The sequence below is a fragment of the Tachyglossus aculeatus genome, chromosome 4, assembly GCF_015852505.1.
Source record: "Tachyglossus aculeatus isolate mTacAcu1 chromosome 4, mTacAcu1.pri, whole genome shotgun sequence".
NCBI lineage: Eukaryota > Metazoa > Chordata > Mammalia > Monotremata > Tachyglossidae > Tachyglossus > Tachyglossus aculeatus.
Window position 1 is genome coordinate 46,200,795 of NC_052069.1, and position 14,450 is coordinate 46,215,244.

At 45.1% G+C, this 14,450-nt stretch overlaps 1 protein-coding gene across 2 annotated transcripts in view; it reads left to right on the top strand.

Annotated features, from left to right (window-relative positions):
- BTBD8 (BTB domain containing 8) overlaps window positions 1–14,450 on the top strand; it is a 116,434-nt gene that overhangs the window by 79,511 nt on the left and 22,473 nt on the right. For both annotated transcript variants that reach the window (XM_038744696.1, XM_038744697.1), the window contains exon 10: window positions 5,142–5,324. In XM_038744696.1, coding sequence (XP_038600624.1) covers window positions 5,142–5,324 — 183 coding nt within the window. The remainder of the gene's footprint in view (window positions 1–5,141; window positions 5,325–14,450) is intronic.

Here is a 14,450-nt window from a genome sequence, read left to right on the forward strand (position 1 = left end):
CTCCTCGTAGCCTCAAGATTCTCTACCAATTTGCCCCAAAGTTTCTGTTTTCACCCATTACTCTCCAGCTTGTTTATTCCTTCCAGGCAATTTTCTTGACTGTCTCTCACTCTCTCACCTCAAACTCCTCGCTCCCACTATTTCCCTGGCCTAGAAATTCTCTCCTTCCCCAGATCCATCAGACTCCGCAACTCAACTCACAGTCAAAATTTTCCAAAAATATCACCTCCTCCAGCAAGCCTCCGGCACTTAATCCCCTGTCCTTCAGACTATACGGACGTACTAGCTATTTGTGGTATGTATGTGTGTGTATCATATTTATATTTATTTATATGTGTGTGTGAATGTACAATCCCATACATTCATTCATTCAGTCGTATTTATTGAGCGCTTACTGTGTGCAGAGCACTGTACTAAGCGGTTGGGAAGGACAATTTGGCAACAGATAGAGACAATCCCTTCCCAACAACGGGCTCACAGTCTAGAAGGGGGAGACAGACAACAAAACAAAACAAGTAGACAGGCATCAATACCGTCAGAATAAACAGAATTACAGAAATATAAACATCATTAACTCATTCATTCCATCGTATACATGCACACACACGTGGGTGTGTGTGTGTGTATATATATATAGATAGATACATATATCTATATCTATCTATATATATACATATATATATATATATATATATATATATTTGAGATTGTATGGTCATTTATTTCTTTTGATTATTCTAGTTGAAAATCCTTGTATGTCCATTTTCCGTATTAGAGAATTAGACCATCATTCAGACGGGACATGTCACTTAGAGAAGCAGCGTGGCTCAGTGGAAATAGCCTGGGCTTTGGAGTCAGAGGTCATGGGTTCAAATCCCGGCTCCACCACGTCTGCTGTGTGAGCTTGGGCAAGTCACTTCACTTCTCTGAGCCTCAGTTACCTCATCTGTAAAATGGGGATTATGACTGTGAGCCCCACGTGGGACAACCTGATCACCTTGTATCCCCCCCAGTGCTTAGAACAGTGCTTTGCACATAGTAAGCACTTAACAAATGCCATTATTATTATTACTATTATTGTTATTATTATTATTATTCTCTGTGTTCAAGTGCTTAGTACAGTGTATTGCACGTAGTGGATGTTCAATAAATGCCACCATTACTAATACTGCTACCAGCCACCTGGAAAGAAAATAAATATCAATCAATCGTATTTATTGAGCGCTTACTGTGTGCAGAGCGCTGTACTAAGCGCTTGGGAAGTACAAGTTGGCAACATATAGAGACAGTCCCTACCCAACAGTGGGCTCACAATCTAAAAGAAAATAAAAAGAAAATAAAAGAAAATCAATATGTGAATTGTTAATTGAAAATGCTCCATTTGCAAATATTGTTATAGGAAAAGATTTAAGTATACATTTCATTGAGGACTTACAGTTGTTATCTGCATAGTCTCTCAAGCACATGTTGACAAGCAATTATTTTATTAGGTGTGGTGAGTGGGTGCCATTAGAAAAATTTCCCTATGGAACACTGAGCCGCAAAGAATATTTTGGGAAGCGAGAAAAAAAATTGTAGTTTTCATAGTTTTCTTCCAAGCATAATGGTGTCTGCATACAAGTCAGCAAAATGGATAGGGATAAAAAATATCTGATATAGGGACTTACGGGCGGTAGTTCTTATAGCATACTGCTAGATGAATTGTTTGTGTATTTCTCTGTGAAAAATATTCTAGGCTCACAGCTGTTGCTGATTTGTACTTCCCAAGCGCCTAGTACAGTGCTCTGCACACCGTAAGCGCTCAGTAAATACAATTGAATGAATGAATGAATACTCTTAAGTAAAATTCCAAACGTAACTTCTTGGTAGTTGATTTACTCTGGTGCTAATATTAGGTAAGTATTCCTACATTCTAATATAGAAGAAATCTAAAGAATAAATATATTTAAAGTCCTAGAATTCCAAGTTATCTGGAATTTTCTTGTTTCTTTTCCAAAACATCCTCTCCCCAATCCTTGGAGATGAGAGATAAAAACAAAAGCCGTAGTTAATTTTCTGATGTAGTTCATCGTTTTTCTACCTGGAGGACAAGCATAGATAATATATCCGGAGGAGGCACACTCACCTTTAGAAAGTGTAAAATTAAAAGGGAACCTATTTGTTGAAATTGTTCTGTATCTGGTTTCCTGTACACAATTTGAGCTTCAACCCAAGTCATTCGTACTTTGGTTCTTAGCAACACAACGAGTATTAGGACAATTTGGGGCCAGAGTGTCTTCAAGGCAGATTTGCTAAATGATCTTGAGGAGAAAAAAATATCTTTAATTTTGGAGGGGATGTGTTTTTCTGATGACATTACATAATCATTCTAAAAATGGCTTTGGTGTTTAGAAGCTTTAAGATGTTGTGACACTTCTTCTTAATGGCATAACATTTACGTCTTCCGCTTGATCACATTTAACATGCAGAATTATTCAGGAATAGCGAACACTCAGTGATTTGCATCTTCAGAGCACTCTGGCAGTGTTTGTTTCTCCTGTTGGCCGAAGGCACGTTAGTAGTCCGTCTCACTTTTAGACTGTGAGCCCACTGTTGAGTTGGGACTGTCTCTATGCTTGTACATATTTATTACTCTATTTATTAATTAATTTATTAATTTATTTTGCTTGTACATATCTATTCTATTTATTTTATTTTGTTAGTATGTTTGGTCTTGTTCTCTGTCTCCCCCTTTTAGACTGTGAGCCCACTGTTGGGTAGGGACCGTCTCTATATGTCGCCAACTTGGACTTCCCAAGCGCTTAGTACAGTGCTCTGCACACAGTCAGCGCTCAATAAGTGCGATTGATGATGATGATCTCACTGGATGCTTGAAATAGGAGAAGTGACAACTAGAGAGGCAGCGTGACCTAATGGGTAGACCACAGGCCTAAGAGTCAGAAAGACTTCGGTTCTAATCGCGGCCCTGCCATCCGCCTGCCGTATGACCTTGGCCAAGTCCCTTCTCTTTTCTGTTACCTCATCTGTGAAAAGGAGATTAATTAAGACTGTGAGCCCCATGTGGGGCATGGACTGCGTCCACCCCGATTATCTTGTATCTAACCCAGTTCCTGGCACAGCGTAAGTGCTTAACCCACACCATAAAAAACCCCAAATGTAGCTACACATTTAGATTTTGAAGTGCCAGTGATTTAATCCAAAAAAACTGTGTCTCTGATATTTGCAAGTATCCTAACTATCAGTTAGTATTGCTCGCTGTTGGGTGAATGTCTTGGAAAACGGCATTACCTATTGGAATACCTTTTAGACTGTGAGCCCACTGTTGGGTAGGGACTGTCTCTATGTGTTGCCAACTTGTCATCATCATCATCATCAATCGTATTGATTGAGCGCTTACTGTGTGCAGAGCACTGTACTAAGCGCTTGGGAAGTACATGGTGGCAACATATAGAGACAGTCCCTACCCAACAGTGGGCTCACAGTCTAAAAGGGGGAGACAGAGAACAAAACCAAACATAGTAACAAAATAAAATAAATAGAATAGACATGAACAAGTTAAATAAACAAATAAATAAATAAATAAATAAATAGAGTAATAAATATGTACAAGCATATATCCATATATACAGGTGCTGTGGGGAAGGGAAGGAGGTAAGATGGGGGGATGGAGAGGGGGACGAGGGGGAGAGGAAGGAAGGGGCTCAGTGTGGGAAGGCCTCCTGGAGGAGGTGAGCTCTCAGTAGGGCCTTGATAATGAAGATGGCATTTGTTCATTCATTCATTCATTCAATCGTATTTATTGAGCACTTACTGTGTGCAGAGCACTGTACTAAGTGCTTGGGAAGTACAAGTTGGCAACATTTGTTAAACGCTTACTATGTGCAGAGCACTGTTCTAAGCGCTGGGGATATACAAGGTGATCAAGTTGTCCCACGTGGGGCTCACAGTCTTAATCCCCATTTTACAGATGAGGTAACTGAGGCTCAGAGAAGTTAAGTGATTTGCCCAAGGTCACACAGCAGACGTGGCGGAGTCAGGATTCGAACCCATGACCTCTGACTCCAAAGCCCCGGCTCTTTCCACTGAGCCATGCAGTGCTCTGCACACAGTAAGCGCTCAATAAATACGATTGATTGATTGATTGATTGGAAAGAGTACAGGCCTGGGAATCAGGATACTGGGTTCTAATCCTGGCTGTGCCCCTTGCCTGTTCCGTAACCGTGAGCGAGTCACAACTTCTCTGTCCCTCAGTTCCCTCATCTGTTAAATGGGGTTTAATGCCCATTTTTCCTTTGTATTTAGACTGTAAGGTCACCGAACTGATTAGCTTGTACTCTGAATCTCTGATCTGTGAGCTAATTATCTTGTAATAGGAAGCCATTAACAAAATGCACCATTATTATTATTGGGTAGAGAACATGAGCATGTAGTGATAAGAAAAGATAACAGAGCCCATTGTCTACAGATTCTTTTGTCCAAATTAAGTTGAAACAGATGCAACAAGGGTCTTTGACCTTTGGGCTTTCGATATTCCCCCCACTCTCGACCCCACGGCATTTATATGCATATCTATAAGTTATGTATTGGAAATTACTGAGATAAATGTCTGTCTCCCCCTCTAGCCCGTAAGCTTGTTCATCATCATCATCATCATCATCAATCGTATTTATTGAGCGCTTACTATGTGCAGAGCACTGTACTAAGCGCTTGGGAAGTACAAATTGGCAAGATATAGAGACAGTCCCTACCCAACAGTGGGCTCACAGTCTAAAAGGCAGGGAAAGATTCTGCCAACTCTCTTGTACTGTACTCTCCCAAGCTCTTAGTACAGTGCTTACAGTATTGTAAGCACTCAATAAATAGCATCGATGATGCTCTTATTCATTCATTCATTCACTCAATCGTATTTATTGAGCGCTTACTGTGTGCAGAGCACTGTACTAAGCGCTTGGGAAGTACAAGTTGGCAGCATATAGAGACGGTCCCTCCCCAACAACGGGCGCACAGTCTAGAAATATCCTAGTTTTTCAAATCCGAGCAATCGTAAGCATTAAGACACTTAGAAATTTTTCCCAAAGCAATGAATCCTGAATAATCTGTACAGTGAGTCCTGAATAATTTGTACCTGTCTTTATTTTAAGAATGATAAGAATGCTGCTCTTCTTTTGATGGAAAGTGACAGACTAATCATCAGTCTTCCCAGAGTGAAGTGGACTGAAGCGGCCTTGGCCATGGCATCCAGATTGCAAGAAGAATGTATTGCGTTCATTGTAGCAAACTTCTCCGAGATCATAAAAAGTGAAAACTTTGCCCTTCTGTTACAGGTAATATTTCAGCCAACATTTTCCAACGAGATTTATTTTTGTGGTTCAGTGTTGAACTGAGCCAATGGAGTGCTTGATTAAATAAATAGAACGCTATACTGAAGGGATGTAAAAATCAGATTTTTAATACCAGGAGAGGGACTCTCCCTTTTCCGAAAACCTTTTTTTTTTCTTTTATTTCTTTAAAGAATCAGAGACGTCAGGGAGGGTGGTGTTAAGAGCCAGAGAACCCAAGGTGGGTCTCCCCTCTTGGTCCTCCAACACTGGGGATTGTTGGAGTAGAATTTACATGCCTGATTCAATTCTACATGTATGTTACATGATGATATGGGAAATCATATCATTTCCTCCTGCCTTCAAGACATGTCTACTTGGATGTCCTCCCGTCACATCAAACTTAACGCCTTAGTAAGCGCTTAATAAATGCCATTATTATTATTGTGGGCAGAGAATGTGTCTTTTTATTGTTGTATTGGACTCTCCCAAGCGCTTAGTACAGTGCTCTGTGCACAGTAAGTTCACAGTTCCGTAAATTTGGTGACTGAAAACGTGGGGATTGTTGTCCATCAAGGGCCGACTCTTCATGGCTGGGGTGCTTTATAAGTCTCTCCTTGGAACCAGATATGGCTCTCCAGCTGGGAAGAGGGTGTTGGGACCAAGGCATGTAAATAAAAAATTGTGGTATTGATTAAGCGCTTACTATGTACCAGGCACTCTTCTGAGCGCTGGTGTGGATTGGACGCAGTCCCTGCCCCACGTGGGGCTCACAGTCTCAATCCCCATTTTACAGATGAGGTCACTGAGGCCCAGAGAAGTGAAGTGACTTGCCAAGGTCACACAGCAGTCTCAGGGAGGAGCCAGAATTAGAACCCAGATCCTTCTGACCATGCTCTACCTATTAGATCACACTATTTTCTGTCCAGCTTCCCCAGAGACATGCAGCGGGAGAGAGCCAAGAGAAGTGAATTGACTTGCCCAACGTCATACCCTGCCCCACGTGGGGCTCACGGTCTCAATCCCCATTTTACAGGTGAGGTCACTGAGGCCCAGAGAAGTGAAGTGACTTGCCAAGGTCACACAGCAGTCCCAGGGAGGAGCTAAAATTAGAACCCAGATCCTTCTGACCATGCTCTACCTATTAGATCACGCTATTTTCTGTCCAGCTTCCCCAGAGACATGCAGCGGGAGAGAGCCCAGAGAAGTGAATTGACTTGCCCAACGTCATGCCGTGCCCCACGTGGGGCTCACAGTCTCAATCCCCATTTTACAGGTGAGGTCACTGAGGCCCAGAGAAGTGAAGTGACTTGCCAAGGTCACACAGCCGTTTCAGGGAGGAGCTAGAATTAGAACCCAGATCCTTTATTTTATTTGTACATATTTATTCTATTTATTTTATTTTGTTAACATGTTTTGTTTTGTTGTCTGTCTCTCCCTTCTAGACTGTGAGCCTGTCATTGGGTAGGGACCGTCTCTTTATGTTGCCGACTTGTACTTCCCAAGTGCTTAGTACAGTGCTCTGCACACAGTAAGCGCTCAATAAATACATTTGAATGAATGAATGAATCCTTCTGACAATGCTCTACCTATTAGATCACACTATTTTCTGTCCAGCTTCCCCAGAGACATGCAGCGGGAGAGAGCCCAGAGAAGTGAATTGACTTGCCCAACGTCATACCCTGCCCCACGTGGGGCTCACAGTCTCAATCCCCATTTTACAGATGAGGTCACTGAGGCCCAGAGAAGGGCAGTGACTTGCCAAGGTCACACAGCAGTCTCGGGGAGGAGCTAGAATTAGAACCCAGATCCTTCTGACCATGCTCTACCTATTAGATCACACTATTTTCTGTCCAGCTTCCCCAAAGACACGCAGCGGGAGAGAGCCCAGAGAAGTGAATTGACTTGCCCAATGTCATGCCCTGCCCCATGTGGGGCTCACAGTCTCAATCCCCATTTTACAGATGAGGTCACTGAGGCCCAGGGAAGTGAAGTGACTTTAATCAATCAATCAATCATATTTATTGAGCACTTACTGTGTGAAGAGCACTGTACTAAGCGCTTGGGAAGTACGGGTTGGCAAGTGACTTGCCAAGGTCACACAGCAGTCTCAAGGAGGAGCTAGAATTAGAACCCAGATCCTTTCTGCCCAGCTTCCTCAGAGACATGCAGCGGGAGAGAGCCCGGAGAAGTGAATTGACTTGCCCAACGTCCTACAGCAGCAGAGGAGTGGCGGAGCCGGGATTAGAACTGATGACCTTCATGGCTGTGCTCTATTCACTAGGCCATGCTGCTTCTCTACTTCAGTCATTCATTCAGTCGTATTTATTGAGCGCTTACTGTGTGCAGAGCACTGGACTAAGCGCTTGGGAAGTCTACAGTGCCCTGCTGCTTCAAACCACACCCCCAGGGCCTGGGATCAGGAATGAGGGTGACCCCGGCAAACACCCCACCGGTGGTGATACTGTCACTGTGCCCCAGCCACGCTGTTGTAGAGGATGCAGGGCTACTTAGCTAACTCCATCCCACCCATTCCTGCCAGGGGATTAGCCGAGGGCAACTCCCCTGAGCTCCTGTCAGCCTTCCTGGAGCCCTCCATCATCCCACTTTTGGGTAGGGACCGTCTCTATATGTTGCCATCTTGTACTTCCCAAGCGCTTAGTCCAGTGCTCTGCACACAGTAAGCACTCAATAAATACAATTGATTGATTGACTCTGGACCATCCCCTATCCAAAGGGCCAGTGGGGCTCCCTGGGGACCCCAGTGTGGTGTGGGCAGCCCCCAATAGGCACCTGACCCTCCCCATCCCCCCCCACTTACCTCCTTCCCCTCCCCACAGCACCTGTATATATGTATATATGTTTGTACAGATTTATTACTCTGTTTTATTTGTGCATATTTATTCTATTTATTTTATTTTGTTAGTGTGTTTTGTTTTGTTTTCTGTCCCCCCCTTCTAGACTGTGAGCCCACTGTTGGGTAGGGACCGTCTCTAGATGTTGCCAGGCAAAAACTCCTCACCCTCAGCTTCCAGGCTGTCCATCCCCTCGCCCCCTCCTACCTCCCCTCCCTTCTGTCCTTCTCCAGCCCAGCCCGCACCCTCCGCTCCTCTGCCACCACTAACCTCCTCACCGGGCCTCGTTCTTGCCCGTCCCGCCATCAACCCCCGGTCCACGTCCTCTCCCTGGCCTGGAATGCCCTCCCTCCGCACATCCGCCAAGCTAGCTCTCTTCCTCCCTTCAAAGCCCTACTGAGAGCTCACCTCCTCCAGGAGGCCTTCCCACACTGAGCCCCCTCCTTCCTGTCCCCCTGCTCCCCCTCCCCATCCCCCTGCCTTACCTCGTTCCGCTCCCCACACCACCTGTATATATGTATCTATATTTATACATATTTATTACTCTATTTTACTTGTACATATCTATTCTATTTATTTTATTTTGTTAGTGTGTTTTGTTTCGTTCTCTGTCTCCCCCTTATAGACTGTGAGCCCACTGTTGGGTAGGGACCGTCTCTATATGTTGCCAACTTGGACTTCCCAAGCGCTTAGTCCAGTGCTCTGCACACAGTAAGCGCTCCATAAATACGATTGACTGAATGAATGAATGACTCCAAAGCCCAGGCTCTTTCCACCGAGCCACGCCGGCTGCAGTCCCCCCTGCAGAAGGATGCCGGGCTTTTGTTCGGGGAAGGATTGTTGCCCTTTCGTATCGCTGGGGTGAGGAGAATGGAAGGCAAGGAGGGAGAAAGAGGAGGGAGAGGAAGGAAGGGAAAGAGGGAGAGAGGTCGGGACCATTATACCATCCATCCTTCCCTCCTCTTTCTTTCCCCTTTCCATTCTTCTAGACTGTGAGCCCACTGTTGGGTAGGGACCGTCTCTATATGTTGCCAAATTGTACTTCCCAAGAGCCTAGTACAGTGCTCTGCACACAGTAAGCGCTCAATAAATACGATTGAATGAATGAATGAATGCTCTGCACACAGTAAGCGCTCAGGAAATACGATGGAATGAATGAGTTAATGATGTTTTTATTTCTGTAATTCTCTTTATTCTGACGGTATTGATGCCTGTCTACTTGTTTTGTTTTGTTGTCTGTCTCCCCCTTCTAGACTGTGAGCCCATTGTTGGGAAGGGATTGTCTCTATCTGTTGACAAATTGTCCTTTCCAAGCGCTTAGTACAGTGCTCTGCACACAGTAAGCACTCAATAAATATGATTGAATGAACGAATGAATTTAAGTCGGCTGCGGCCTTGCGGGTTGGGGACAAAGCCTTTAGTACAGTGCTCTGCGCTCAGTAAGCGCACAATAAATACGATTGAACGAATGAGTGGATGAATAAGACTATATCAATGTGCATTTTCATCGTATAGACCCTCATTGCTTAATGGCTTCATTTTGACAGACTTTTTTGCCCAAAAAGTTAGATCATCATCATCATCAGTCATGTTTATTGAGCGCTTACTGTGTGCAGAGCACTGTACTAAGCGCTTGGGAAGTACAAATTGGCAACATATAGAGACAGTCCCTACCCAACAGTGGGCTCACAGTCTAAAAGGGGGAGACAAAACCAAACATACTAACAAAATAAAATAAATAGAATAGATATGTACAAGTAAAATAAATAAATAAATAGAGTAATAAATATGTACAAACATATATACATATATACAGGTGCTGTGGGGAAGGGAAGGAGGTAAGATGGGGGGATGGAGAGGGGGACGAGGGGGAGAGGAAGGAAGGGGCTGAGTGTGGGAAGGCCTCCTGGAGGAGGTGAGCTCTCAGTAGGGCCTTGAAGGGAGGAAGAGAGCGAGCTTGGCGGATGGGCAGAGGGAGGGCATTCCAGGCCCGGGGGAGGACGTGGGCCGGGGGTCGACGGTGGGACAGGCGAGAACGAGGCCTGGTGAGGAGGTTAGCGGCGGAGGAGCGGAGGGTGCGGGCTGGGCTGGAGAAGGAGAGAAGGGAGGGGAGGTAGGAGGGGGTGAGGGGATGGACAGCCTGGAAGCCCAGGGGGAGGAGTTTCTGCCTGATGCGCAGATTGATTGGTAGCCACTTGAAATCAACAGTGCCTCGTGGCAGATTCTTTTCCAGATGGGGTTGGAGCAAGATGGTGTTTAGTGGTGAAACTCTGCTTTTCTATTTACCCATTTTTCTGGGCTTCATAATAATACTAATGATTCATTCATTCATTCAATCGTATTTATTGAGCGCTTACTGTGTGCAGAGCACTGGACTAAGCGCTTGGGACGTACAAGTTGGCAACAGATAGAGACGGTCCCTACCCAACAGTGGGCTCACAGTCTAGAAGAAAAGTTATCATTCCCCAATTCTCAGACTTAGAATTAAACCACTGTTTCAGCAACCACGAGTCAGAGCTCAACTAAATGATGGCATTTATTAAGCACTTACTATGTGCCAAGCACTGTTCTAAGCACTGGGGAGGTTACAAGGTGATCAGACTGAGCCCCCTTTTTCCTCTCCCCTGCCCTACCTCCTTCCCCTCCCCACAGCGCCTGTCTATATGTTTGTACAGATTTATTACTCCTTTTTATTTGTCCATATTTACTATTCTATTTATTTTGTTAATGATGTGCATCTAGTTTTATTTCTATGTGTTCTGATGACTTGACCCCTGTCCACTTGTTTTGCTTTGTTGTCTGTCTCCCCCTTGTAGACTGTGAGCCCGTTGTTGGGTAGGGACCGTCTCTATATGTCGCCAACTTGTGCTTCTCAGGCGCTTAGTACAGTGCTCTGCACCTAATAAGCGCTCAATAAATACGATTGAATGAATGAATGAGGTTGTCCCACGGTGGGCTCACAGTCTTAATCCCCATTTTACAGATGAGGGAACTGAGGCACAGAGAAGTTAAGTGACTTGCCCAGAGTCGCACAGCTGACAATCTGTTCCCTTCTGATGGTGCCCAGAATTTCACCATCTATCGATCAGTCAATCGTATATATTGAACACTTACTGTGTGCAGAGCACTGTACTGAGCACTTGGGAGAGTACACTATAACAGTTGGTAGAAATGTTCCTTATGTCTTTTGGTGGCAGCCGCACTTTAAAATAGTGACTAAAAGGAACTAATTAACAATGATTGCAAGATACTCCAGACTGTAAGCCCCCCCGGACTGTAAACTCATCATCATCGATCGTATTTATTGAGCGCTTACTATGTGCAGAGCACTGTACTAAACTCATTGTGGGCGAGAAAGGTGTCTACCAGCTCTGTTGTATTGCTCTCCAAAGCGCTTAGTACTGTGCTCTGCACACAGTAACCTCTCAATAAATACACTTGATCGATTGATTTTTTTTCTACATCCCAATCAATAGCTCAATCCCATCATTATAGAGTTGTGGGTTGGATTCTTTTTTCCGTAGATAAATTCATTACTCTACAGCAGCTCCCCAGTCAGCTTTGATATCTTCCTCAGCTTATCTTGGAGAAGCAGCGTGGCTCAGTGGAAAGAGCACGGCCTTTGGAGTCAGAGGTCATGGGTTCAAATCCCGGCTCTGCCAACTGTCAGCTGTGTGACTTTGGGCAAGTCACTTCTCTGAGCCTCAGTTCCCTCATCTGTAAAATGGGGATTAAGACTGTGAGCCCCCCGTGGGACTATATGATCACCGTGTAACCTCCTCAGCGCTTAGTGCTTTGCCCATAGTAAGCGCTTAATAAATGCCATTATTATTATTATCTTCTTTAGGGTTCTTCAGAACTGTTGGCTGAATGCCATTTTTGTCCCGTTTATTTTGTTTTTCATTTGATATATTTTAGAATTTTCTCTGGCCTTCCGTTTTAAGGCGAAGCAGCGGGCTCAGTGGAAAGAGCCCGGGCTTTGGAGTCAGAGGTCATGGGTTCAAATCCTGGCTCCGCCAATTGTTAGATGCTGTGGCTTTGGGCAAGTCACTTAATTTCTTTGTGCCTCAGTTCCTCATCAGTAAAATGGGATTAAGTCTGTGAGCCCCCCGTGGGACAACCTGATCACCTTGTAATCTCCCCAGCGCTTAGAACAGTGCTTTGCACGTAGTAAGCACTTAATAAATGCCATTATTATTATTATTATTATTTCTTTGCGGCCTGCCTAATTTCCTTTATGGCCGTGACCTTGCTATTCTTTAAGTTCCTTCCAGTTTTCACTTGGAAGAGATCCCCATTTTTTAACAGGTGGCTTCTGCCCTCTGAAAAATAATAGTAATTGTGGTGTTTGACCGGTGCTTACTATGTGCCAACGCTGTGCTAAGTGCTGGGGAAGGTACACCACAATCAAATCATTCATTCATTCATTCAGTCGTATTTATTGAGCGCTTACTGTGTGCAGAGCACTGTACTAAGCGATTGGGAAGGACAAGTCGGCAGCATATAAAGACGGTCCCTACCCAACAACGGGCGATGTGACCTCTTTCGACGTTCGGTCCTCTAGGCCGTAAGCCTGTAAGCTCGTTGTGGGCAGGGAATGCGTGTACCAATTTTGTTGAATCGTGCTCTCCCAAGCGCCTAGTACTGTGCTCTGCACACAGTAAGCACTCAATAAATCGATTGAATAGCCAGGAAGAGTTTCTGTTTATCTGATGTTTTTAGGTTCTGCGGCATAGTTCACTTAAACTTGTATTCAGCGGTGACTCTTGTTTAAAAAATGGGCAAATAAGGGTCACCTCTCACCAAACTCCATCTTCCTTCTCACCCTGCTTATTTTTTGGGGGGTGGGGGGTATTTGTTAAGCGCTTACTATGTGCAAAGCACTGTTCTAAGCGCTGGGGAGGTTACAAGGTGACCGGGTTGTCCCACGGCGGGGCTCACAGTCTTAATCCCCATTTTCCAGATGAGGTAACCGAGGCCCAGAGAAGCGAAGTGGCTTGCCCAAAGTCACACAGCTGACAGTTGGTGGAGCCAGGATTCGAACCCATGACCCCTGACTCCAAGGCCCGGGCTCTTTCCACTTAGCCACGCTGCTTCTCTATAATGATGGTATTTATTTAGTGCTTACTATGTGCAAAGCACTGTTCTAAGCACTGGGGATGTTACAAGGTGACCAGGTTGTCCCACGGCGGGGCTCACAGTCTTAATCCCCATTTTACAGATGAGGTAACCGAGGCCCAGAGAAGCAAAGTGGCTTGCCCAAAGTCACACCGCTGACAGTTGGCGGAGCCAGGATTCGAACCCATGACCCCCGGCTCCAAGGCCTGGGCTCTTTCCACTGAGCCACGCTGCTTCTCCATAATGATGGTATTTATTTAGCGCTTACTATGTGCAGAGCACTGTTCTAAGCACTGGGGAAGTTATAAGGTGACCAGGTTGTCCCACGGCGGGGCTCACAGTTTTAATCCCCATTCTACAGATGAGGTAACCGAGGCCTAGAGAAGTGAAGTGGCTTGCCCAAAGTCACACAGCTGACAGTTGGCGGAGCCGGGATTTGAATCCATGACCTCTGACTCCAAAGCCCGGGCTCTTTCCACCGAGCCCTTCCTTCTACCCACTTCTGTTGCCAGCTTGTACTGCCCAAGCGCTTAGTACAGTGCTCTGCATCATCATCATCAATCGTATTTATTGAGCGCTTACTATGTGCAGAGCACTGGACTAAGCGCTTGGGAAGTACAAATTGGCAACATATAGAGACAGTCCCTACCCAACAGCGGGCTCACAGTCTAAAAGGGGGAGACAGAGAATAAAACCAAACATACTAACAAAATAAAATAAATAGAAATGTACAAGTAAAATAAATAAATAGAGTAATAAATATGTACAAACATATATACTTATATACAGGTGCTGTGGGGAAGGGAAGGAGGTAAGATGGGGGGGTGGAGAGGGGGAGAGGAAGGAAGGGGCTCAGTCTGGGAAGGCCTCCTGGAGTAAGCGCTCAATAAATACGATTGATTGATTGATTGATTGATAGGAACTCCACCAGAGGAAATTTCAATTCTGGGGGCTGAAATTCCCAGCAACAGGGTAGGACACATGAGCTGGTTAGCACACTCCCACTGACCCTACTACATAAGTCGAGAAAGCACATCCCAAACCCCATCGATACGGCCATTAAGCCGCCAGACGCGGGAGTGAAATACGAGGCGGTGACACTTCATCGACCGGTGTCGGCACCGGCTTTTCCGCGCTTAAACATCGAGACGTAAAACCG